Below are 21,997 nucleotides of genomic sequence, written 5' to 3' on the forward strand. Positions count from 1 at the left end.
TAAGTTTCCCTCGCGGCGCTCTCGGGAGCCGCCCGGGCCGCAGCCCCTGCCCGCGGAGGCAGCTCCCGGCGGCTGGACGCCCGCGCCCGGAGCCGCGGTCCCCCCGCCGCCCGCCGCCAGGCCCGGCCCCGGGGAGGGGGTGGTGGTGAGGGGGGGAGGGGGGAGGGGCGCGGCCGCCGGGCTTCCGCGTGCCCCAGGGGGGCTCCGGGCCGCCCGCCGCCGGCGAGAGGCTTTTGACAAAAACCCCTTGACCACCAAGGCCAGCCTCTTCCTGAAAGCCCCGCGCGCTCGGATACAGGAAGTGGAAGCCAGCGAGCGCCCCAGAGCGCGGCGGCGGCGGCGGCGGCTTCCCACTCGGCGCGGGGCTGGCGGCGGCGCCCGGCCGGGCCCTTCCCGAGGGCTAGCGCCAGGGCCATGCGGGCGCCCGGGGCACGGCGGTCCGCGCCGCCCGGCGCCTGAGCCCCTCCGTCCGCGGTCCCGGAGCTGCCGGCGGCATGATCCGACGGGCCGGGGCGCCCGAGCGCGGGGACCCCGCGGGGTAAGTCTTGCCTCCCCCACCCCCACCCCCGGGAGTGCTCGGAGCTCGCGAGGGAGCCCCGGCCGTCCGGCCTCGGGCGTCGGGTGAGTCCGAGCCCCGCGGCCACGGCCGGGGCCGGACTCCGCTTCTGCGCGGAAGGGGGCCGCGCTGGTGGCTGCAGGACCCGGGGACTTGGCCAAAGTTCGAAGCTCAGACGTCACCGCTCGCTGGAAAACCAGCTAAGCGGCCGGGTGCGAGAAAAGCGTCTCTACCTGTCAGACCGGGGGCGGAGGGGCTGCGTGGATGCGGCCCCTTCCCCCGGCTCCTGTCTCGCCTGAACTTCAGAAACAATCACGCGGGGTCCGGGTCGCGCCAGCCTCCTGCACCCGCCGCTCCGCCTGCGTCCCCGCGCGCGTCCTGGGACGCTGACGACCAGGCGGGCGTGGGGTGGGGGCCGGGGTCCCCGTAAGTTCGGGCGCCAGCGGCCCCGACGCTGACGAGTCCACCTAGACCGCGGACCCACCGAGATCCCCTTCCCCCGTCCCTCAGGCGGGTCCGGGGACGGTGACCTTTGGACCTGCCTTATCAAGCCCTGGGGAGGGTCCGGGGCGCACGGGTTGCGCTGGGGTCTGGGGGGTCCCGGGGAGAAGGCACAGCTGGGCATGCGTGAAGCCGAACTTGTTTGGGAACTGACTTTCGGGAGGGGTCTCGTGTGCCTCGTCTTATGTCCCCCACCCCCACCGAAGTTGCTTTTGGACATTGCTCAGGGCTGCGCTCCGGGGAGAAGGTTCCCTCCCCGCCGCCCAGCCCAGCGGGCGTCTCGCGAAGCTTCAGGGGGTTGAAGAGGCTTCAGTTCCAGTGGTGGATTCTTGGGAAAGCCTCTTAGAACCTTTCGGGGTGTCAAGGTTGACGGGTGCCCACCCCTGCCCCGAGGTTGCCATTCCTGGCTTTTCGGTTTAAAACTCCCGGGCCTGTTTCTGTGATGGACACCCAGCTGCTGCCTGGCCTAGCTCCATGACCCCAGGAGCTCCATGACCCCTAGCTCCAGCTCCCAGGGCCTCAGTTCTCTGCTCTGTAAAACAAGAGGGATGGGCCGATCTTGTGCAGTTCTGGACTGGGGGACAGCTGGAGGTGACTGGTTCCCACTCTGGCGGGCTGGGGGCTTAAACTCTTCTGGATCTGAATGCCTTCCTCCTCCCTTTTGCCCCATCGCCGCCCTTCCCCAGAAGTTCTGCCTGTATGCTTTCTCTTGGAAGTAACCTCTGGAAAGACAAATGCCATCCGGTGGGAAGAATTGGAAATTATGTTGGGGAGGGGGCCCCTCAGGGGCAAGTCTCTGCCACACCCAATATTGCAGGGTGGAGCTAGGAGGAGTTTCCCATGGAAGAACGGGTGGTGAGGGGCCAGGGTCCTGACCTGTCCAGCTTCCCTTTCCCCACCCCTCCCCAGGAGTGACCCCCTCCCCCTCACCTACTTCCTCTTGCTTTTCTTTGTTCATTACTGGACCAGTTACTTAACCTCTCTGTGCCTGGGTTTACCTATCTATAAAATGATGATAAGTAGCAGTAACTATCCTCACAGGGTTGTTTTGAGGGTTAAATGAGATAATGCATAAAGAGTTTTGCACATTGGCCTATAGGGTAAACTCTTAATAATAATAATTATTATTATTATTCCCACTTGTTGATAATAGTACCAGATATTTAACCTCGGACAAGAGACCTGGTCTTGCCTCCTCTGTAAATTGGGGGTAATAATAACACCAACTTCATAGGATTGTTATGAGGTTTGGATGAGCTAATATTCAAGCAGCTGCCTACAGGCAGCCGTCGGTTAACACACCAGCTCAGGCCTGCTTAGATGTGCCTGGCACATTCTAAGGAATATTGGTTTGCTGCTAAAAACATCACTTTATTTAAGAGGACCTTTTGTGCTGGAAGGGTTCCTAAATAGTATCTCACCGAAACTCATACCTGGTAGGTACTTGCATACCTCCAGGGACGGAGAACTTGCCACCACTGTGGCAGTCCTAAGACAGGAATTCCTGAACTTGAGTTGCAGGTGCCTCCCTCTAACTTCTTACCATATCAGACCCTGTTCTGCCCTGGGGAGCCCAGACCTTGACTCTCAAGTACTACAAGGCAGTTTTCGGGTGCACCCCAGGCACCCCCTATTCCCCGGGCCGCATGTCCACCTGTGTTACAGTCCAAAGATGAGGAGGAGCAATCATCTGTGATTCCTCATCCCCATGCCACCCCCAGACCCCACCGACCACTTGGGGCTGAGTTCTGAGTCCTCAGAGGAGGACTCCTCTTTCCACTGGGCTTCCAAAAGTCCTCTCCTTCTCACTGTGATGTTCAGACAGCTGGGAGAATGTCTCCTACTCTGACCCCCCCAGAGCTCAGAGAGCCCCCTGGAATAGGAGTGTGAGGACCTTGGCAAGCAAGGTCTGTCTCCTCCTTGGTGCAGATGTCGGCTGGGGAGAAAGAAAAGGCAGACCGCCCAGTATCCTAGGTGTAGACACTTTTTCTCCTTCGGTTCAACAAATAGTGTTTACATTAGGTGGGGGCGGGCGCCCAGCATTAAACCAAGCCCCTTCCCACTTGCAGCTGACGTGGGAGACGATGACAGAAGGTGGTCTGGTGGGGTTAAGGCTTGGGGGGTGCTGGGGGCTGCAGATGGGGTTCGCACACAGAGGTGATCTGATTCGGATTGGGGCTATATCACAAACAGACTGTAGCAGAGAAAGCAGAAGCAGAGAAATCTGCTGGGAAGGAAGTTCTTCAGTGGGCAGGAGGGCGGGTAGTGACCAGGGAGACAGGAGAGGGGCTAGCCTCTGAAGGGATGAACTGGAGGTGAGGAGGGAGTGGGGAGGTGCAGAGATGACCCCGGTGAAGCTGTGACCTGTGGAGGGGCCGGACGCCAACCTGTGTGCAGGGGTCACTGAGGACGCGTAAACTCAAAGCCCACACTTTTATGTTTGATGAATTGAGAGTCTGCTTAAGATTTTATTTGAAAAAGGATTCCACTCTTGCATCTGATCCAATCCCCTAATTTAAAAAAAAAAAATTTTTTTTAACGTTTATTTATTTTTGAGACAGAGAGAGACAGAGCATGAACGGGGGAGGGGCAGAGAGAGAGGGAGACACAGAATCGGAAGCAGGCTCCAGGCTCTGAGCCATCAGCCCAGAGTCCGATGTGGGGCTCGAACTCACAGACCGCGAGATCGTGACCTGAGCTGAAGTCGGACGCCCAACCGACTGAGCCACCCAGGCGCCCCTCCAATCCCCTAATTTAACGACAAGAGAAAGGAGACCCAGAAAGAGGAAGTGATTTACCCAAGGTCTTAGGAGCTGGAGGTGGGGCTGGGCCTAGAAATTGGGTCTCCTGAGCCTTGGGCCTTGAAGGGGCTGCCTGGGCAAAGCCCCAGGGTTTGGGAGACCCCTGGCTTTCTGCCTCGTGCCTAACATAATGCGGGGATCCCGCTGAACTCCTTGAGAGAAGTCCCTCATTCACTCCCAGCTCTAAGACAGGGGACTCCTCTGGGGTGGGGCCCACCCAGAGCAGTGATGAATTCAGGGTCCCAGATACCAACTCCAGCTCTGCCCGCCGACCTGGGCCTCCTTGCTTGCAGGGGCTAATGCCTCTGGGTGGTCCTGGCTGGCACTCAGCTGGGAGACCCACCCCCTTCCAGACCAGAAGAGAGGCTGTGGCCCACAGGCAGCAAAGGGTTACCTAACCAGCTCAGGCCTGTACTTCTGAACCCTGAGAAGCCCCCGTGCCTCCCCTGGGAAGCATTAGGGGGTGAAGGCTCAGGGTCTGCTTGGGACAGGGGAGTCTCAGCACATTTGTCCCTGAGGACCTCTTCCCAATCTCCCCTACCACTTGATAGGACCCATCCTGGGCCTGGGTCCCTGTTTAGTGATCTTTACTGAGACTGAAAACATTAAAAACTACACATCCTATAAAGGCACCTGCATTTTAATCCAGGGGATCGGGAAATAAAAGAGGGAACCCAACCAAAAATAGGTATGATGGTTGAAGGGGGGGGGGAACCCACCCAGGCCCCTCACTGCCCTCTCAGGCCTTCCTGGAGCTCCACTTTATAGACAGGAATCTGAGCTGACCTGCAGTGCCTCTCAGGAAGGGGCCAGAGCAGAGGGGAGGAAGGAATGCTGATTGGTAACCACACACTCGGTCCCTTACATCACTTCCCAGAGTCCATCTGTCCCTTGAGTGAGGGTTGTCACTAGTTCACGCCTATGCAGGCCATGACAAATGAGCAGAACTGGGTAGGGAGCAATGAGGAGGGAGGGCAGGTTTGGAGGGGAGAAGTGTCTGAGCAAACTTGGAAGGGGGAAAGTGGAGGGTCTACCCCTCCCTTATCAGAACGAGAGAGGCACATCTTGGTTGGGAGACACTAACAGAAAGGCCTGGCGTAGGAAGAGGGCCCATGCTCAGCGTCTGGGTGCCCAGAAAGAGCCCCAACCAGGGGGGAGTGCCTCAGAAAAGTCCCAGACTTCCTGTTTGCCCCCGTGGCTCTCTGCCCACCCTCCCCCCCCCCATCCGGGAGTCACCTTCAGAAGGGAGTGAGGGCCCAGGAGTCATCTTGTTCTTGGCAAGTTGGCTTGGAGACAGTGAGCACTGCTCTGGCTGCCAGCTCTAGAACTTTTGGCTACGTAACTGTTACCCTGAACCTGCCGTTTATCCCATGCCCCAGGGGCAGCCAAAACGTGGATGTTTTCTCCAACACTGGAACTAAAGACGAAAATCACGATGTTAATGACTTTTCTAAACTGTAGATCTCCCCTTGATCTCATCCTACCACCACCCGCTCCCCCCACCCACCCCAAAATAAGCCCTTCTAGTGAAATGGTTCTTGCTGCTAGAGACAGAAGACAGACAGCCAGCCACATCGAGGTCCCCCAGGAGGGGTGGAGAAAACAGCATGACTCCCATAACCCCTGGTCACCCTCAGGTGTCATGATCTCCTTTTTAAAAACCCCTTACGGACTCCCTGTCTTCCATACCCCATTCCAGTCCTTCACGAAGCCAATGTACAGCCTTACTTTTTCTGGTCCCCTTGGCATGCACAGCTGCCATAGCCTCCCCTGCCTTTGCCCACAAAGTTCCTTCCAACTGGAATGCCGTCACCTCCTCCATGAAGCCTTCCATCCACACCAGCTCTTTTTGAATCCTCAAAAAACTTTACGCACGAGCTACTTATTTACCTAGCAAGAAACCAAAACCCCATTAATATCATGTCTTCCTGTTTAGATTATGAACTTCCAAATAAAAGGGATCAGATCTTTACATCCATATCTTTTTGTCCTGCACACGGCTGGCACTCAATAAACTCTTGAGAACAATGACATACTGAACAGGATTCTAAAAATTGCCTCGCAGCCTTCCCTTGTGGGACAACAAGGCGGCTGGCCACCCAGGAAATTGGGTAGGGACCCTGTATAGGCACCAGTCACTTCGTTTTATCCTCCTCAGCGGGGTCCCCTAATTCTAGCTGCGCTCCCTCACTTCTCCGAGAGAGAGGGTGGGAGACAGTGAGGCCAGCTCTGGATTACCAGTAGATACTTCGTCCTCAGCTGAGAGAGCAGAGTTAGCTGGCTGTACAGGTTCTGGGTGAGCCCAGCCTGGGTCATGGGTCCTGAGGGCAGGTCTGTGGTCCACTGAAAAACTGGGAAGATAAGGGTGTGTGTGTGTGTGTGTGTGTGTGATGTGTATCAGCCAAGGCTGCCAACCTCTTTTCCTGGGCAGAACTGTCTTTTTTTTTTTTTTTAACTGTTTGTTTATTTTTGAGAGAGCAAGAGGCAGAGTGGGAGCAGGGGAGGGGCAGAGAGAGAGGGAGACACAGCATCTGAAGCAGGGTCCAGGCTCCCAGCTGTCAGCACAGAGCCCGAGGCAGGGCTCGAACTCAAGAACCGCAAGATCATGATCTGAGCTGAAGTCGCTCAACCGACTGAGCCACCCAGGCGCCCCCAGGGCAGAACTGTCTTTTATTCTGAGATGGGAGTTTTGTTTTGTTTGCCATGTTAAGCCTCCTTTTTTCTATGAAACGATTGGGTAAATTGATGGTGGTTGTTAGTTTTTGGTGTCTTTTTTTGCAAAGTAAAAAATGCTGAAGGAAAGTCTGAGAAACGCTGCTATAGTTGCTTCAGGAGGATTCGTCCGTCCTGCACCCCCTTCATGCCCATGCCAGAGCCAGCTACACTTGGGGGTCGGAGTCCCCCTAATTGTATCATCCTTTGCTCATCTGGAAGATGCTTAGGGGCTTGCTGAGGATGTAGGATGTCTCCAGAGTCCCGTCCCTGTGGTGATTTGGGAGAATACTAGGAAGGAAGTGTCTGTCGCTGGGCCTCATTTTTCAATGAACTCAGTGATTTCTAGGTTCCCCCTTGGTCTGACATTCAGTGATTCCCCGAATACTGGCCAACGGGCAGCAGAAGCTGGTGTCCTGGAGTAATATCAGAGCTCAGGGGATTGATGTGCCAGCTGGAGATGACCTAGCCTTTCTACCTTCTGATGGCTGGAAGGGCAGCCTGTGGAACAGTCTAGAATATACGGGTACACTTTCATATGAAACGAAGACTCAGAAGGGAGACTTCTGGGTCATCACCCTGACCGAGTACCTGGAAGGAAATGTTTTCTCACTGCTGTGGGTTTATTTTTGAAAAACTGTTTTTAAAGAAAAAGTACATGGGTTGTGGAAGCCCACTCTGGGGATAGGCCTCTGGTGTCCTGCTAGAATGTGCCGACTGGACGGCATTGGAGTGGCGTCTCTGAGTGTGACTGGATTCCCACACTGGCCATTTTGGGTGGTTGCTGAGGAGACACCGAGGAGATCACAGGCAGCCTCACGTCGCGGAGTTTCTGGTGGGAAGGCTGTCCCGTCAGGGCTTGAGAGGGATGACACCCGAGGGAGGGGGCTCTCTGCCGGGTAACCCCGGGGCCTCCCCACAGCACACCCGGTACCGTCCTGAAGTAGACAGCTGTCCCTGTGCCTGCAGGCCGCAGATGGCACCTCGTGCCTCCCCTGCCCACCCCCCACAGAGCTATCCAGTGAACCCAGAACCTTCCCTCCTGCCCGCGTGGCTTGGAAAGAGAGAAAAGCGATGGGTGGGTACAGAGGAATCCTTCCCTCTGACTCGGTGTCCACAGGGCGGCGGGGAGGGACTTACGGACTCCATACCTATGTGGCTGTCAGCCTTGGCCTTTGTAGAAGCATCTGGAAGCCACCATCATGGCCGCCACCTCAGGCTCTCTCCACCTGCCAGTAAGTCCTCTGCTGCCCCAGGCAGCTCTTCGGCCCAGGGGGGTGGAGCTTGAGGAGGCCGCCCCAGTGGCTAAAACCATTCTGGGGGCCAAAACTTCTGGGGGTCAGAAACAACTCTGGGGGGTCATCAGAGTGCCTTGCCCCCATCTCGCCAGTAATTTCTGGGAGTTCCTGGGAGTGTTCCCACTCCAATTTGTACTCATTTGAGAGAACGAACCAGCCCGCTATGAAAAATGTTAGTTCCTTTTTAAAAGAAACGGGCTAGAGAGCGGTTGTGGTCAAGGCCTGTTGTGTCGTGCGCACTGTGGTAACAGTGCACACTCAGGCCACATCCTATGGGCTCATGGCACCAGCCTCAGGGCCAGGCCCCCCCTGCATGCTCTGTCCTAGGACCAGGCAGAGTGACGGTTCCCCCCCTGCCCCGCCCCCGCCCTACCCCGAACCTGGCTCCACCCACAAGCCTGGAGCCTGGGGTGGGGGGACATAAGGATTCTAGGCAGGGGAGGCCAGGGTTGGGGACCTTTGGATCCTGATGGTAAGATCTGCCTTAGAGGGACCATCCTGTGCGACCCTTCCCCCATGAAGGTGGCTCCCGCTTCACCACTGACTCTGGGGTCTTAGTCAAAGCCAAGAACTTTTTATCCCCTAGTTAAGAGATGGGACTTCAGATGTCAACACCACCCCAGCTCCTTGACTCACATTTGATAGGAGATATCAGGGCTGATGAAAAAGCCTGTTTTCTGAAGACAGAAAGAGGAGAGAGGGATGTGGAGAGGGACAGCCCGGAAGGAGGAAAGGGGGCCACGACAGTTGCAGAGAAGACTTTTCTTGGGCACAGGTTTCCCCAGAGGGAAATTATTCCTGGGGTCAGTAAGTGTGCTTTTTCACCCACCCCTGGAAACCAAAGAAATAAGGGACTCTGCATCTGAAATTCTCAGTCTGATGATCTTTGGCTAAAGGAGCAAGCTATCAAGGAGGAATTCACCAGGGACCTTTCTCCCCAGCCTCCATGTCTCCAGTTTCCTTAATCTCAATCACTGTCAGAGATGGCTACTCTAAGTTTCTCTAGGGATATTGCAGTTTGAAGCAAGGACTTAGCTTTCTACCAATGGCATCTGATGACGGCATTTATTTATTTTTAAAAAAATTTTTTAAAAATGTTTATTTATTCTTCAGTGAGAGAGAGACAGAGCGTAAGGGGGGGAGGGGCAGAGAGAGAGGGGGAGACACAGAATCCAAAGCAGGTTCCAGGCTCTGAGCTGTCAGCACAGAGCCCAATGTGGGGCTTGAACTCACAAACCGCAAGACCATGACCTGAGCCAAAGTCAGACACCTAACCGACTAAGCCACCCAGATGCCTCTGATGATGGCATTTATTATGCTTACTTCTTTCTGTTCTTGTCATTTTTGAGAGAGCATCCATCTAAAATACATTCAGGGATTCTTTTCTCAACTAGTATCTTCTTTATCCATCTTTATCCATCTATCCATCCATCCATCCACCCATCCATCCATCTTCCCATCCTCCCATCCATCCATCCATCCATCCTCCCATCCATCCATCCAACCATCCATCCATCCATCCATCCATCCATCCTCCCATCCATCCATCCATCCATCCATCCATCCATCCATCCTTCCTTGCTTCCATCCATCCATCCATCCATCCATCCATCCATCCTTCCTTCCTTCCATCCATCCATCCATCCATCCACCCACCCACCCAACCTTCCATCCGTCCATCCTTCCATCCATCCATCCATCCATCCATCCTTCCATCCTCCCTTCCATCCATCCATCCATCCTTCCTTCCATCCATCCTCCCTTCCATCCATCCTCCCTTCCATCCATCCTCCCTTCCATCCATCCATCCTTCCTTTCTTCCTTTCTTCCTTCCTTCCATCCATCCATCCATCCATCCTCCCATCCATCCATCCATCCTTCCATCCATCCATCCATCCCCCCTTCCATCCATCCTTCCATCCATCCATCCTTCTATCCATCCATCTATCCACCCATCTTTCCTTCCTTCCTTCCTTCCTTCCTTCCTTCCTTCCTTCCTTCCATCCATCCATCTTCACATCCATCTATCCATCCATCCATCCATCCATCCTTCCATCCATCCTTCCATCCATCCATCCTCCCTTCCATCCATCCATCCTCCCTTCCATCCATCCATCCTTCCTTCCATCCATCCATCTATCCTCCCTTCCATCCATCCTCCCTTCCATCCATCTATCCTTCCTTTCTTCCATCCATCCATCCATCCATCCATCCATCCATCCTCACATCCATCCATCCATCTATCCTTCCATCCTCCCTTCCATCCATCCTTCCATCCATCCATCCATCCATCCATCCTTCTATCCATCCATCCATCCATCCACCCATCCTCCCTTCTTCCTTCCTTCCTTCCTTCCTTCCTTCCATTCATCTTCACATCCATCCATCCATCCATCCATCTATCCTTCCATCCATCCATCCTTCCATCCATCCATCCATCCATCCATCCATCCATCCATCCATCCTTCCGTCCCTTCACCCATCCATCTATCCTCCCATCCTCCCATCCATCCATCCACCCACCCATTCATTCATCTATCTATCTGTTCATTTACTGAATATTGAGGAGTTTCCAGTTTATCTATTAGGGAAAATAAGAGAAATATGTACATAATTAACTCACAGGGCACTACATAAAAACATACAAACATGCCTATGCTATGCTAAGCAGGAGTGACATTCTGGTAGAGGTGGCATCTGGACTGGGTTTTGAAGGATAAGTAAGCTTTTAACAGCTGAAATCAGGTGTATGCAGAGAAGGGCATCCTCATAGGAGAAAAGCACAGAGCAGGAAGGTGAGAAAGGACAAGTTGCGTGTGGAAGCCCTCAAGAGCCTGGTTTGGGGACAGGGAGGGAGAGTTCTGTGTGGGGTGAACCTAGAAAGGGAGTTGGGGCCCCCTTGGTAACAGGTGGAAGAGTTTGGATTTTACCATGGTGGCGAAGACCACAGGTATGTTTCAGAGCTGGGCAACCCTAGGCAAGTCCCTGCACCTTTACCCGCCAGGACACCTTTCTTCTTTTTCTCTGCCACATGGAGCAAGGAGGATCCCTGCTTTACAAGGTTGTTGCCATTACAAGAGGTTGGGAGCTCTTTCCTCTATGTGTATAGGGGGTGTGTGTGCACACGAATTCATACACTATTGGTTTTCTCCCCCAAATTTATTACGTACCTGAAAAAGGTCACACAAAAATAGTGGCATTGAAAGCATCAAACATTTTAATCTCTTTGAGGCTACACCCAGTCTGAGTGCCTGTTAATTTCAGTCTTTGCATGCAGTTTTGATCTGCATGTATATGTTAATTTGTGTTCCTTTTTTTTCATTGTTTCCTATATGCATTTTTATATGCTGTGCTGTGGACATATGTTACCCATGTATCATCTTTGGTGGCCTCATATGATTAATGATTGCAGTTGGCACAGACACTGGTCAACTTCTTTCTAGTCCTTTCTGTTTTAAATGAAGCTCCTGAAAACTTAGGTGGAAACTTATGTGGGGCTAGGGTTTGAGGCCCAATTCTTTGAGATAGATCACCACCCTAGAGTATTTGAACTCAAGGGTGAAGTAGAGCCTGTTGATTGGTCCCTGAATTTTAATTGGGTGTAAATTTTAGCTGAACACTGCTAGGTGTGGCCATGTGATTAAGTTCAGGATGGTGAAATATAAGTGAGGAGTGCAGTTTGCTTGGACATGTCCTTAAAGAGAAGGGGCGTGGCTTTCTCTCCTTTCCTCTTCCCTGTTGGCTGGAATGCAGATGTGATGGTGGGAGTCGAAGCATCCATCTTGGACTTTGAAGTCAATTTGAGAATGGAAGCTGTATGGGGGGCAGCAACAATATAGTAAGGGTCCTAGACATGTTGGAGCATCATCCCGACTCTGGACCACTTCCTCGGGCTTTTCTATAACAGAAGAATACATCTCTAGATGAATTAAGTCACTGTTACTTTAGATTTTCTGATACAGACAAACTTGATCCTAACTAACATAAAAACTTTTCTTTCTCGTCACACAGCAGCAGATTGTGTCAGAAATAATAAAGCTGCTTTGCAGGGCTGCCTGCGAGTCTTCATTTCCTAGTGGAGGTTGGAAGGAAGAAGAGGAGGAGAGAGAGAAAAGGCAGTTTTGGGTCGACTAGGGCTCTTATTTCAAAGACTAGATTGCAAACATTTTCTTCATACCGGGTGTCTGTGAGTTTTAGATTTCACCAGAAGCTGCGGACTAGTCATTCTGGCTTGAGTTCTGACTCCCCAATTCTGTGCCTTGACAGGGCTAAATACTGCTGAGCAACTGTGTCTCTTCTCTCAGCCTCAGTTTCCCCATCTCTGCTCTAGATGGAGAACCCTCATAGGTTAACCCCCCCTGTGCTGACCTCTGCAGCTCCTTCTGAGATCGAGTCTCCTGTCACACAAGCACGAGAGAGGCCGGGCCCAGTCTCAGCAGCGCCTGCGTCCCTGCTGGCTGGCACCATTTGCCCATTCATTCATTCATTCATTGCCTCTTTATTGAGCACTTGCTGGGTGCCAGGGTGGGTTTGTGCTGAACACGGGCCGCTGGAGGTCTTGAATGACCTCTCTGCCTGGCCTTGGGAAAGATTTGTCCAGAAATGGCCAGGGCTTGACATCCCCTTCCGAGGATAGCACAGACTTATTTGGAGCCTATCAGAGCCTGCTCGGAGTGGTCCTGCACAGCCCAGGATTGCCCCCTGGGCATGCATAGGCCCTCAGGGCTGCCTGTGTCTGAGAGGTCCCATGTGTGGCCTGGGATTGAGTGGGGTGGGCTGTCTGGACAGGCTGAGCAAGTGTCCCTGGAAAGGGTTTGAAACACAGTTGTCTTCTTTTTATAGGCCAAAGCAGCCCCCATCCCTGCTTCTAGCATCATCAGATTTCCAGAGCTCAGTTTTTCTCTGGATTAGCAGGGGCTCCCTAATCCAGCCCCTGCTTACAGATGAGTCTGTGGCACAGAGAGGGGAAGTGATCATCCTGATGTCTCAACAGCTGGACCCGGGCTCTTTCCAAGGCTCTGTGAAGGTGCCTAGGGCATTCCTTTGCATGAGGCATTGGAGATGGGGGCGGGGGGAGGGGTACTGGCACATCAGTCTTCACCGACTGCCTCTCCCTCCAGCCTCTGGAAAGGTGAACTCTTTCCTGCCTCGGAGACTGAGCACACGCACCCCACTTACACCTCCTGTAAAAAGCCTAGGAGACTGTCAGGACTCCAGGGTTGTTGCATACAGTTGTGCAGGTTGTTCACTGCACAGAGGCACCTGGCTGAGAGAGAAACACGTGGGGGCTGAAAATTCATTCTCCTGCCAAGCCACGCACGATGTCAAGTGGTGAGAGGGTGGTGAGGGGATTGCCTGCATTCATGGGGAGGAAGGAGTGTCTTTTTCTAATGTGTGCAGAGGCGTCAAACAGGCGAGCTGGAAGCCCGGACAGTAGAAGACCCCGCAGCACCCTCAGAGCCTTGCTCCTCACGCCCTCACAGTGTACTGTCTGGCCCAGTAGACCGTAAGCTCCCGAGGGCAGAAAGCGGCTCCTCTTGGCAGGGTGTCATCGCCAACTGAGCACCGTGCTAGGCGGTGTTCAACTCCCAGAACAGTCGTGCTGAGCGAGAGGTGTGAGGGCTGGGGAGGAGTGTCCAGCACAAGGCTTGGAAAATGTTTGTTGAGTGAATATATGGCAGGTTAATGCCGAGGAGAGAGGTCAGGAGAGGTTGACAGGACAAAGGGCATGTGGGAGAAGGAAAGGGGCCTGGGAGGCCTGCATCTTGCGGGGGGACCAGTAGACCAGGGGTGGGGGTCCTGGACAAGCTGTCGAGGCCGACTCTGGGCGGGAGGCCCTAAGCGCAGAGGCCGTGGCTGGGGAAAGCAGGCACCCCTGGTGCGACTCCTGGCGCCACCTCTGCGGGGCCGGGGCTGAGCTGGGCACGATGCAGGGTAACTGCCGAAGCCCCAAGCTCTTCCCCAGGCCTTAGACTCCCAGCCAGCTCAGTGTCCGGGAGCACGGCGCTCGTCCAGCAATGACCTGACGACTCACCCTGGCCGCAAGGACCCTCCGTCTTGTGGGGACATAGGAGCGACGTGCAGTGTTGTGCCTACGGGGTGCAGGATAGTCACCTGGAGTGCCGGGGTGCCAGCTGGCTGAGGGTATCTTGCTCAGACGCGGGTGCATCTGGGACAGCTCTCTTGGGGGCGAGAGCCAGGCTGAGCAACGCCTGGGAGTTTCCCGCATGAATGTGGGGTGAGCCAGCTTGGCCGTGTGGGGGGTGCTGCAGGCTCAGCGGGCCGGACATTAGCACTCTGCATGGATGGAGGATGGCCTGTGCTGGAGAGGGGACCAGACGGCAGTCCCCCGAAGGCCACGGAGAGTGAGACAGGTTTGTTGCGCATTTAAAAATCTCAGCTGTGTATCCATTTCCCAGGGCTGCTCTAACGATGTAACACAGACTAGGGGGGGTTAAAGCAAGAGAAATTTATTCTCTCACAGTTCTGGAGGCCAGGGGTCCAAAATCTAGATGGCATCGGGGCCTGTGAGACTGGGCAGACTCGCCCTTCCTCTTCCCAGCTTCTGGGGGCCCCAGGCCGTCCGTGGGGGCCCTCAGCTTGCAGCAGCATCACCCCAGCCTCTGCCTTGTTCGTTACGTGACCGTCAGCTGCCTGTGTGTGTGTCTCTGTCTGTTCTCTTCTTATAAGGACACCGGTCATACTGGATCCGGGCCCACCCTGCTCCAGTATGACCTCATCTCAACTCGTCGCATCCGCAACAACCCTCCTTCCAAATAAGGTCACATTCTGAGGGGCTGGCAGTTAAGACTTCAGCGTATCTTTTTGGGGGACACGGTCCAACCCATAACAAGCTAAAATTTACATAGAGTAAAATTCACCTTCTTGTGTGTTCATTTCTACACGCTTTGGCAAACGTAGACGGTTGTGTAACTGCCACCACAACCGAGATATGGAATAGCCTGTCCCTGTGCAGAATTCCCCGCCCCCTGCACCCCAATCCTGGCAGTCACTCATTTCTTAGGTCCTCGAGTTCTGCCTTTTTGAGAACGCCATATGCACGCTGCCTTGTGAGCCCGGCTCCTTTCACTTAGCTGAGTGCATGGGAGATCTGGCCGTGGCTGTGTCTCAGGATCGTGTTCGTTTTCACGGCTGAGAATATTTCATCGTATCGGACACACCACAGCTGGTGCGTCCACTCACCCACGGCAGCACGTTTGGGTCGTTTCCAGTTTCGGGCAGTGGCAAATACAGTCACACAAACGGTTGCACAAAGGGTATAGGTTTCGGGTAGGGAACCACGAGGGCCGGCTCGCATTCGGGCTTCTGTGTGAAGAAGGATGCGGGGTGGGGGCAGCAGTGTGTGGGGAGACCGAAAGGAAGCACCCGCAGGGCTCCAGGCGAGCAGTGATGCTGGCCTGGACAAGGATCTCGGCAGGGGAGAAGTGGGCCCGCTGGAGCATATCTAGGAGGTAGAGTGGACGGAGCCTGGCGGAGGACTGGGTCTGTGCCATGGCAGCGTGGGGGCCCGGCCCCCGCCTCCCCAGGGGAGGGTAGCCCTCGCAGCTCAGCGTGGCTGGACGCGTGGAGCTGATGAGCGGAACATCACGGTGCAATGGTTACGGGTGTCGTGAACCCTGGAGCCAACTGTCAGGGTTGACAGTCTACCCTCTGCCTCAGTTTCCTCCTCTGTAACACAGGGATACTAATGGTTCTGAATTCGCAGAGCTCTTACCATATCATAGGAGTTAACACGCGCGAGGAGCTTGAACAGAGTCTGACACGTAGTAGGTGTTCAGGAAGCCAGAACCAGGGACGCCCGGCCGTCTCAGTCAGCAGAGCGTGTGACTGTCGATCTCAGGCTTGTGAGTTCGGGCCCCACGTTGGGTGTGGAGCCTAATCAAACGAATAAAATAAACTTTGGAAAATAAGTGAAAAAAAAAATAACCCTGAACCACGGTCAGTGGTCTCCTGAAGGGCCCTAGCCCCACGCTGTCTCATCTACTCCACTCATCCCTTTGGCAATAAGCCAGTTTGTGGTACCTCTTGTGGCTCCCCGGTGCCATGGACGACACCCTCATCTGGGCACCATCCCGGGTCTGTCCTGACCTGCTGTGAGAACTTGAGCTGGCTTCCTTACCTCTCTGATCACACCGCGTGGAGGTACAAAGCCCTACCGTGCGCCAGGCTCTGTGCAGGACAGCATGTGACACATGGCGGCCACGCGCAGTGGGAACTTCATCAAGACACGCAGGCGACCTGCTCGCGGCAGTCTGTAGGGAGGCGAGTGACTCCCTCCAGGTTTGGGGGGGCGCTGGCAGAGGCCCCTCCTGTAGTTGCCACAAATATCGTCCTCCTGTTTTCCTCCCAGATACCTCCTCCACCTCTGATGGGAACTGACTAAGGCGGCCCCCCAGCAGCCTCAGCTGGAGGTGAGCAGGCGCCCGGCTTGGGCTCCACAGGGAGAGGTGGGCTGTGTCCTTGTTCAGATGCCACCGCGGCCCCGAGGTCTGTTGCAAGGCTCTGCTCTGAGACCAGGGTTCACGTCCAGGTCATGACTGGTGCCAGCCTAACGGAGGGACACTTGCCTTATTACGCACACATTCCCCATTTGCACATTGTCCTACTTGCTAAAAGTATTCGTAACCCCCAAATCATAGTCCTTCAGACGTCATTTGCAGACATGCTCAGAGCGGTGGAAAAATTGGAATCTTCTGACACGCACATTCCCACCTGAGGCCAGTTGAGGTGAGGCACTCTACCTTCCTGTTTGAGTTCTTACCCTTCAAACAAGGGTCCTTGCCGGGGTCTGTTTAGTGCTGTGGTTTTGTTTTGTTTTGTTTTTTTTTTTTTTGCATTTGTATGGATTTTGTTGGTGATTTCACCGTTTAAAATGTCCCCCGACCACAGAACTGAAGCCCGTTCTCGCATTTCGAAATGCAAGAGCACTGTGATGCCCTTGCAAGAAAATGTGTGTGTTAAAGAAGCTTTATTTAGGCAAGTTAGACGTGCTGTCAGCTGTGAATTTGGTATTCATGCATCAAGAATATATATTAAGTAGAGTGTCTTTAAAAATAAATACACATGGGGCGCCTGGGTGGCTCAGTCGGTTAAGCGTCCAACTCTTGATCTTGGCTCAGGTCATGATCTCATGGTTTGTGGGATTGAGCTGCACGTAGGGTTCTGCACTGACAGCTCGGAGCCTGCTTGGGATTCTCTCTCTCTCTCTCTCTCTCTCTCTCTCTCTCTCCCCCCCCCCCTCAAAAGGAATAAATAAACATTTTTTAAAAATGCACGTAGGGAAGGTTATATATTATCAGGTGATGAAAATGTGACCAGCAGCTCACAGGAACGTCACCCTGTGATCCCCCTGGACATGGTGGTTCAGTATTCGCTAATTCAGTGTTCACGGTGACTTTACAGAACGTAACAACCACAAAAAAATGAGAACCGATTGTATCTACATCGTGTAGGTATGTGGGCCCCAAGTCTCTGCACCGTCTGCTCTCCTGCTACTAGAACTTTGTTCCTCTGAATTAACAAGTGCCCGTTTTATGTACAGTCTGTCTTTAAAATGCACAAATCCTTGGGATGGGCACTGTCCTGTGGTCCTCTCCCTTCCAGTGAAATTCAAGACTTGGAAAGTTTCCAAGAAGGGGAGTGGTCAGTGCTACTACTTCATATTCTGTGATTCTAATAGAAGAATCTTTACAGGGAGCCGCATATCAGTCAAGGCAGATCAAAGGCGAGGATTCTCGGAGCGCCTGGGTGGCTCAGTGGGTTAAGTGTCCCGCTTCGGCTCAGGTCACGATTTCACGGTTGGTGGGTTCCAGCCCTGCGTCGGGCCCTGTGCTGACAACTCAGAGCCTGGAGCCTGCTGCTTCAGATTCTGTGTCTCCCTCTCTCTCTGCCTGCCCCTGCCCTGCTTGTGCTCTGTCTCTCTCTTTCAAAAATAAATAGATGTTCAAAAAAAAAAGTTTCTTTTAAAGCGAAGATTCTTGGCACTCATAGGTGTGTTGCTATAATGGCAGCAGTTAGGTCTCGAGGGTTTACTTCAGGCCCCTTTGCTGAGAGCTTGTTCTCAGTTAATTGTCACAGCCCCGTGAGGCTGGGGTTTCAGTGCCCGGCTAACAGGCAAAGAAACGAGGCCCGACAAGTGACCTGATCGGAGCTCCCAGCCATCAGTGGCAGAGCCTGGACCTGGACCCAGCTTTGTCTGAGTCCAGAGCCGCTGTCCTGAGCCCCTGAACCCCCTGCACCCCAAGGGCCTGGGAGCCTGCTGCCGGGTGAGCCCGCACCCCGCGAGAGGGCTGCTGGACCCTCCCCAGCCTTCTGAGCCCCTCCGGCAGGGTGGGGTGACCTCCTAGCCCCCCTCCCCGATTTAGCCCTGGACGGATGGGCCAGGTGAAGAACCTGAGACATGCGGAAAAATACACCTGGTCCCATCTGCCAGCGCCCCCCTTCATCCTCTGGCGGAGTCCCACCTTGCGACCCGGGCCCCGGGAGGCACCGGGAGACGCTTCAACCTGGGGGGGTTGGAGCGTGCCTGCCATGCCTCCGGACCGCTCCTCACAGCTCCTGACTCTGTCCACCCCCCCGCCTCCCAGCAGCCCCCGGAGTTTGCGAGCCAGTGTCCTCGGCTTCCTCCCACTCTTGCAAAGTCACCACTAGTGACTTCCCTCATGCTGAGTCGTCGGGGACCGTGCAGACTGTATGGTCTGAGGAGGGCAGAGGCGCGTGGCTGGTAGCCGGAACAAATCCTACAAGAGATGCAGCCCCGAAGGGTGGGATTTCAGGCAGGGAGAGGGGCATCCCTTTTGCTTTTCTAGACGGGCCCGGGCCCAGGACGTGGCAGGTGCCAAGAAACACCGGGACTGGTTAGGCTGGGTCGTTCACATGATTCGCTTATCCCCCGGCAGAGGAAATGTGGTCACAACAAGTGTTGGGTGGGTGGCAGGGTGACTCAGTGTCACCAGGAGGAATGTGACGCTGAGGCAGTTTCCTGCAAGGTGCTGCCAGGCGGGTGGTCCGCAGCCCGCATACCCACGCCCGTGGCAGTGCCCGCGGGCAGGCAGCCGTCGGGAATCAGCCCCGGGACGGCTCTGTGCCTGACCTCGCCCCCGGTTTAGAAACGGGGGTTCACCTTGTCAAAGCACATCCCCACACCCTATGGTCACATTTCACCCTTCCAGCAACCCCCTGAGGTAGTCGTGGTGGGGAGGGGAAGCATTCTTCCTCTTACTTCACTGTTGGGAGATCTGAAGTCCCGAGACGGAGGGAGACTCGTCCCAGGACACGACGGCAGTGAACGGCTAGGATAGACCCCGGCTCTCTTTCCAGGGCAAACCATTTTCAGCCCCACTCCGCTGTCCAGAATGAGTAATGTCTGCAGTGACCACATATCAATGACCCACCGTTAAGCTCCGCACACAGTGGTCTGTCTTGTCCTCACAGTGCGCCGAAGGGTCGGTGCTGTTCTCAGTCTCATTCTACAGACCTTGAAAGGCCAGGCCCAGAGTGGAATTTGGGCAGGCCCCCAGAGGCTAAGGGCAAGGAAAAAAGAAATCCCAGCAGAGATCCAGCAGGAGGGGCCTGAGTAAGGGCACAGAGGCCCCTTGTCTCTCTTGGGTGAGTCATGTCCACCATGGGCTGCTGCTCTCCCCACCCCCCTTGCCTCCTCTCCTTCCTCAGCCCCAGTGGCAGGTGGGGGAAGGGAGCACTTTGCTCCCCTTCCGTTTTCCCCCAGATGATGGGGAACCACTGAGTAAGCGGCAGGCGGGGCCAGAGGCCAGGGTCACCGGGGGACATGTGGGCTACCACATGTTGTGGGTGCTCCTGAAGGAAAGGGGGCCGGCAGGGGCAAGGGACGCGCCTCCCCAGAGCCATCTGAGCCCTATTTTCCTAACCAGGTCCACCCCTGGGAAGGACAAGGCAGCAGAAGGGTGGGCATGGACTCTGGGAACTTTGTAGAAGCTCAGGAAGGGGTGGGCCGGGATCCGTGTGCAAAGCCGGACCCGCAGCCAGCCTCCTAAGAGAAGGGGCCCTTACACAGCGGAACAGGTGGCCAAGAGCAGAATCTCCCCCTTGAAAAGCTTTCTGAACAGAGTAACGGCTAATGGTAATAACCCTCAACGTGCGTGGAATTTTCCTTTCTATCTTATTTCTTCTTTCTAATTAAAACAAATCCCCCACGTAGTACGTGAGTTCGCGCGCATGGAGATTTAAACGGTGCAAAAGTCTAGACCCCTGTTGTCCAATACATTAGCCTCCGGCCACCTATACCTGTTTTACAAATTAAGTTAATTAAAACAAAGTGACGGTCACACTGGCCGTAATTCAAGTGCCCCATAGCCATAGGCAGCTAACGGTGACCACACTGGATAGGGCAGACATAGGACGTTTCCACTATCACACCCGGTCCTTCGGACGGCACCGACCAGACCATAAGCTGGGAAATCTCTACTGGCTGAAAAATAATTTTTGGAATCGGTTTGGGTTTTTTGGACCTGTTTCGTGTTACATATGTCTGGGTGTCCACCTTTCCACGTACATAATTCCATCTCATCCGCCCGGCTCCTTGGCCCTGTGGGTGTCAGCATGATGTCTCCCATTTTTTTCTCCAGATGAGGAGACTGAAAAGGACGAGGGGCCACAGGTCAGGGGAGGGTTGGATCAGGTTGGATCCCTAGGGACAGAAGCCCTTCCCTTGGTTTGTCCAGGGTGGCTGAGGCACAGCTAGGCGGGGGCCACGGTGATCTCTCCGAATCCCCACATGTGGCATTTTATGTGATGGGGAGACCCAGAGGAGCAGACTGGTCTCTGGGGGAGACGCGCTCATAGGCATCCGTCCGTTCTTCCACTTTTATTGTTTCCCCTGTAATGCCTACCTATTATTTTTTGATTTTCAGAATAACGCACACTCGGTGCAAACATTTGCAATATACAGAAAAGGGTGAAAGAAGGAGAAAGCAATCCCTTCGTTTCAGGATTAACAATCACTGCTGGAACAGTTTATATTTGCGCCGATGGAACAGGAAGGCCCCGGTGCTCCCACTCCTTTCTGGTCCTTGCCAAAGCCGGTCTTCTTCACGCTGGCCGTTCTTGGAGTTGTAATTCCAGGCTCCTGGATTCCTCATGCTGTCGAGAATCTTTTCATATGCTTGTTGGCCACTGAGATGTCCTCAGTGTGAAGTTCAAGCCTCTTGCCCATATTTCTATTTGCTTATATACGTCTTGTCTTTTCCTTACTGATGTGCGGAGGTTCTGTACATAATCTAGTAATCAGCCCGTTGTTGCTTACGTGAGTTACAGGGATCTTCTCCCCCTGAGGGCTTGCCTTTACTCTGTTAACAGTGTTTTGATGAACAGAAAGTCTTCATATATTTTTTTTAACGTTTATTTATCTTTGAGACAGGGAGAGACAGCATGAACGGGGGAGGGTCAGAGAGAGAGAGGGAGACACAGAATCCGAAACAGGCTCCGGGCTCTGAGCTGTCAGCACAGAGCCCGACGCGGGGCTCGAACTCATGGACCGCGAGATCATGACCTGAGCTGAAGTCGGATGCTTAACCGACTGAGCCACCCAGGCGCCCCAGAAAGTCTTCATTTTAATGCAGTCAGATGTATCAGTTTATTTATGGTTGGTGTGTGTGTGTGTCTGTGTGTGTGTGTGTGTGTGTGTGTGTGCATGGGCGCTGCTTAGAAATCTCTCTCGTCCACCAGATTATGAAGATATTCTTTATTTTCTTCCAGAAGCTCTTTGTTTTGCTTTCCGCATTTAGGTCAGGACAGAGTCTCCCTGGAACTGATTTTTGTATATGCTGTGAAGAAAGGTCACGTTTCTTTTTTCTTCCCACGTGGATACCCAGTTGTCTCAGCACGTTCTGTTGCAGAGACTGCTCTTTTCCTCAATGTCCTGCTGTGGCCCTGCATAAGTCAAGGACCTGTGTATGTGTCCGTCTGTTTCTGGACTGTTCTAGTCCACTGACTTGTCTGTCCCTGTGCCAGTACCACAACATCTTAATCACTGTACAGTGATTTACTTTTTTTTTTTTTTTAACTTTTTAAATGTTTGTTTATTTTTGAGAGAGGCAGAGCGTGGCTGAAAGAGAGGGAGACACAGGATCGGA

At 54.1% G+C, this 21,997-nt stretch overlaps 1 protein-coding gene across 1 annotated transcript in view; it reads left to right on the plus strand.

Annotated features, from left to right (window-relative positions):
- The first annotated feature begins 437 nt into the window (after positions 1-437).
- RIN3 (Ras and Rab interactor 3) overlaps positions 438-21,997 on the plus strand; it is a 125,142-nt gene continuing 103,582 nt past the window's right edge. The window contains exon 1 of the mRNA XM_030319824.1: positions 438-538. Within this exon, the coding sequence (XP_030175684.1) occupies positions 495-538 (44 nt within the window). The 5' untranslated portion in view covers positions 438-494. The remainder of the gene's footprint in view (positions 539-21,997) is intronic.

Source organism: Lynx canadensis, chromosome B3 (genome assembly GCF_007474595.2).
Source record: "Lynx canadensis isolate LIC74 chromosome B3, mLynCan4.pri.v2, whole genome shotgun sequence".
Taxonomy (NCBI): Eukaryota; Metazoa; Chordata; class Mammalia; order Carnivora; family Felidae; genus Lynx; species Lynx canadensis.